At 35.3% G+C, this 4,528-nt stretch overlaps 1 protein-coding gene across 1 annotated transcript in view; it reads left to right on the top strand.

Moving 5' to 3' along the window:
* Window positions 1-4,081, top strand: part of LOC113230809 (NF-kappa-B essential modulator) — a 28,323-nt gene extending 24,242 nt beyond the window's left edge. The window contains exon 10 of the mRNA XM_026464898.1: window positions 3,768-4,081. Within this exon, the coding sequence (XP_026320683.1) occupies window positions 3,768-3,908 (141 nt within the window). The 3' untranslated portion in view covers window positions 3,909-4,081. The remainder of the gene's footprint in view (window positions 1-3,767) is intronic.
* Window positions 4,082-4,528: the final 447 nt, after the last annotated feature.

Raw genomic sequence — 4,528 nt, 5'->3', positions numbered from 1 at the left:
CCGACACGCGCTCGACCCGACACGCGCTCGACCCGACACGCGCTCGATCCGACAAGCGCCCGAACCGACACGTGCCCGACCCGCACCCGCTTTCAGTATGTTTCACGCATCGAGTACATAACCAGAAATAGAGACGAAATGTCATGTAACTTGTTTGAAAATTTTTCTGCCATGTCATTACTGTGACAACTGCCCTCCGATTGGCTAGCCCGAGTTCGAAACAATTGACGGGTGTCGTCAATGGGTATCGTCAATTGTTTCACTTCAAATCGACCAGTTACTTGAGCTTTGCTATAATGGACGATAATTGCAAAATTACATATTTAATATTTAATTACCGATGAAATGTGATTCCGCTTGTGTTGTAATAAGATGTTTTGCTGTTTTTCCCACACCACCGAATAGAACAACACGGCATTGTTAGAGATATTATCTTTATTATAAAAAATACAAAATATTTTTTGGAATATACGGAGACGTACACACGGGTCAGTAGTTGGCCTGTCTATATTTCAGCGCAAACGAGAGTTGATATTTATAAGAGCTGTATCGTTAATGTGTTACCAAGAATATATGACCCTTATTTCGTCTCTATTTCTGGTTATATACTCGATGGTTTTACGCTTTAAGGTTGTTTAGGCTGCAGGTAATTCGTCACGCTAGCCTAAAGCTGTTTAGTTCAGACGTATTCCAAGAGATGTGAACCTTTTTCGCTGTTACCGGGAGGAACCTCTACTAAATGTAATATTTAAAACATATTTATGTCTTTCACATTTTATGAATAATTTGTCATTGCAAAATAAAGCGAATTAATTTCTTGTCACCCTATTGTAACACGAAATATAAGTTGGGACAATCGTTCTGATTTGTTCCAGGGTGGCAGTCGGCAATATTCAGAACTTGACGATTGCGTTATCATTTAGAAGATATTTCTAGAAGTTAACAAGAGCGACAAGCGAAGACGCGGGCTGTGTATACTTAAACTAAAGGCTTGAGATTTAAAAAACGAACTTTCACTTCGACTAAACAAAAATGGCGAACTAAGCAAGTTTTTTGCATTTACGAAACGAATTTTACCTAAGTTTAAGCAAAGAAATTACTAAGTGTAATTTAATTGCTTAAATTCAGGTAAAACTCGTTTTGTAAACACCATAATCGTGCTTAGTTTGTTATTTTTGCTTTTTAAAAATAAAAGAAAAGGTTCGCAAATCGACAGTATTTTTTCTTGCGTTATGTTACACGATTAAACGGCATTTGTTAACCGATTTTTTTTGTTGGAAATAGTTTAGTTCAGTATTGGTCCCATTTAAATTGAATTGAATACTCCATCTCTAAGGGTGGCAAACTAGGGGATGAATCCGGTTTTGCGCACTTTCCGGTAACCGATTCCAATAAAACTTGGCAAATAGATGTAATAAAGCCGGATCAAAGGAATTTTTTCAGTGTTCGATCTTTGTATTAATAATTGTAACAAATTAGTGGAGTAATTTCACATAAAAAATTATTGAATATCAATTCAATAAACATTTAAATACAATGAATAGCGACATCTCTTGCCAGGGCTGCTGTAATGGTATCTAACTGGGTGACGAAATACTTTCATAGATTTCTCATAGATGGCGCTACGGCTAAAAAGACATTGAAAAAACAAGATACAAAGACATGACAACAAACATATAGAAAAATTCGTGAAGTCCGGTGGTTCGTTCCGTGGCTAGTTGGTATAACGTCTGGCACGGTATGCTAAAAGACGTCGTCGGTTTGAATCTGGCCGGATCGAAGGAATTTTTTCTGAGTGGTCGATCTTTCGATTATTAATTATAACAAAACTAGTGGAGTCATTTCACATAAAAAGTAATTGAATATGAATTCAATAAAAATTTAAATAAACGTAATTCCATGAATTTTTGAGGTCGGTTTTTTTATATAAAAAAGTTATAATTATGACATCAAGTGACGGGACGAACAAGTCGTGTTCCTGGTGTAAGCGACTAACCTGTCCATAACAGTGCCACTCAGACTTTAAAACGCAAATATCTGAGGGAGGGAGTGGCAGTGCTGCCACTGTGACGCCCGTCACCTTGATACATAAGTTGACAAGTCCCACATGCCTGTAATTATTATTATTATTAAACTGTTACTATTAATAACTGCCTCAGTGGCCGACCGATTACCATGCCGGACTGTCACGCAAAGGTCCCAGGTTCGATTCCCGGGCCGGGAGAAATATTTCTATGGCCTACATTTATTTCTCTCGGAGTTTGGGTGTAATTTCTGGTTGTCTATATGTGTGTCCATGGCACACAGGGTTTCCCTACTGCGGGGTTATGTTGAGTGTGTGCGTTTATAAAAAAAAAATCACTCTTACCCTTCAAAACCGGAACGCAGTAATGCTCACATTACTGCTTGGCGGCAGAAGTAGATAAGGTGGCAGTACTTCCCTGAACGAACTTTCTCACTCTTCCACAAGAATCTCTACTGCTTAATAAAAGTCAAAATTTGTTTTATAAGTCTCATTTAGGATATATATAGCCTATAGATAGCCTAATTTAGGATAAATTAGGTTTCCAGCACAATTGGTTTACCTGTCCGTACCTTTAATGATAAATATTGATATTATGGACTATAATATCCTTTTTTGAGATTATTTACCTTGTTTTTGAATATTAGTCGAATACTTGTTTAAAACTTTTGTAGTTGTGATTACATGTTTATTCTGTTTAGGTGGACATACTTTTCACTAACAGTTGATGGTTACTGATTAAAAACTGTTCATCAAATTGACCACGTAAATTAACTTTATGGCGTTCAATCATTCACTTACAAATAAACGGACGACGGGTCTAATACAAAAACCACGAAAAAAATGTCCCAAGTCAACCTATTTAAACGTAGTGACATGTAAAGGAATATGAAAAAGCTAAAACGTTGAATTTAAATTGTAGTGTCATCGCAGTACTGTCTAATTTTGCTTGCTTCGCTGTCAGTCGAACAAACGAAGACTAAAGCGTGAATGACGCTCTGTATACGATTTTAACGCCCTATAAGTTCGGACACTTTTTAGCGCGGACCCGACGTCCATATAATTGTAAGTCAATGCGTTCAATATAAACGTTTAAACCATTTTTTACGCTAATTATTTGTCAAAAGTAAGACAGAGACAGACAGTTTGACATACAGGTAACTATAGTCTGAATCATAATTAAGTTAAAAATGTAGGATTTTTCTTTTATTGTTCGATCTATCAATAATAATATTTAAGATGGCTATACTGATTTGGAGAGTTAGAATCTCATTGCCACGAGGCTGTCTTGTTGACATCGAGTATATAACCAGAAATAGAGACGAAATAAGGGCTATCCATCCCAGGTAACTCATCAGGCAAAAGGGTCCTTATATCACCTTTAAATATAAACTGTTGGTGAAAGTAGGTACGTAGTTCTAAAGTTGATAATTTGTGTGGTTTGGAGTTTGTTGTTGGCAGAATTTAATTTAAACAAATTAGACACTTATAATTCAAAATATTAACGAAGAAAGACATTAATGTCATCAGGTGGTGAATTCTATGAATGGATATAAACGTTCGTTTTAAAATACTTATAGCGCCATCTGTTGAAGTTGAACTGTTATAAGGTATCGATTGATGGCTGTGGTTAACGTATGTGTACATTCTGTAGTAAAATTAAACGTATTAAGCCTCGAATAATTCATAATTCATAAATTAGATTATTACTTAGTCTAAATCTAATGGTATTATAAAATATAAGGTGAAAAAGAAGAAGCTGGCACAAACAGGGGGGAGTAAGGAGACCACGCCGCCACCGCTACGCTTCGACTGTCCCGTCTGCGACCAATCTTTTAAGTCTTTGATATTGTTACAACAACATGTTGACTCTTGCTTACTGTAAAAATAGCAAATGTATTTTTCCATAGTTTAATTATACCCCATCCTCAGTAATAAAGTGATTTAAATCAAAAAAGGAATTTTTGGGAAACTGACTTAGTTATTTAAAAAAATTATCTGTGTTACCAGCCATACGTGCCATTTGACTAGCACCAACTAAATTATATTTGAAATGAAAAGCGAAAAAAAAAGTACGTAACAACTTTTTTTTTCGTATGTTTTTTTAAAGGAAGAAAAAAAGCAATATACGGTTGTTTGACTTCCACACAAGAAAAATAATGAAAACAGAAAAAAAGTAAAATTAAATAAATAAAAAGATTTAAACCGTAATCAGAACGTTCACATGTAAGACGCGAAATAATTACAAAACAAAAATTAAATTAAATTTTAAAACGGAATATTTACATAAACATAAACAAAGACACTGAGTATAAAGATACTTGTGGCCGCTGCGTTAAAAGTTTCAATCTTAGAAAGAAAAGCAAATATTTTTGCTTTCTTAACCGATTTGAAAAAAGGAGGAGGTTCTCAATTCCACTGTTTTTTTGTATGTAACGCGATTACGCTCTCATTTGTGAACCGATTTTGATGATCCTTTTTCTGTGGGAAAGAGGGTAACTCAAT

Source organism: Hyposmocoma kahamanoa, unplaced genomic scaffold (assembly GCF_003589595.1).
Source record: "Hyposmocoma kahamanoa isolate Upper Pololo Valley unplaced genomic scaffold, ASM358959v1 64, whole genome shotgun sequence".
In the NCBI taxonomy this organism is placed as follows: domain Eukaryota; kingdom Metazoa; phylum Arthropoda; class Insecta; order Lepidoptera; family Cosmopterigidae; genus Hyposmocoma; species Hyposmocoma kahamanoa.
The sequence above is the reverse complement of the archived record's forward strand: the minus strand, read 5'-3'. Positions and strand labels throughout refer to the sequence as shown.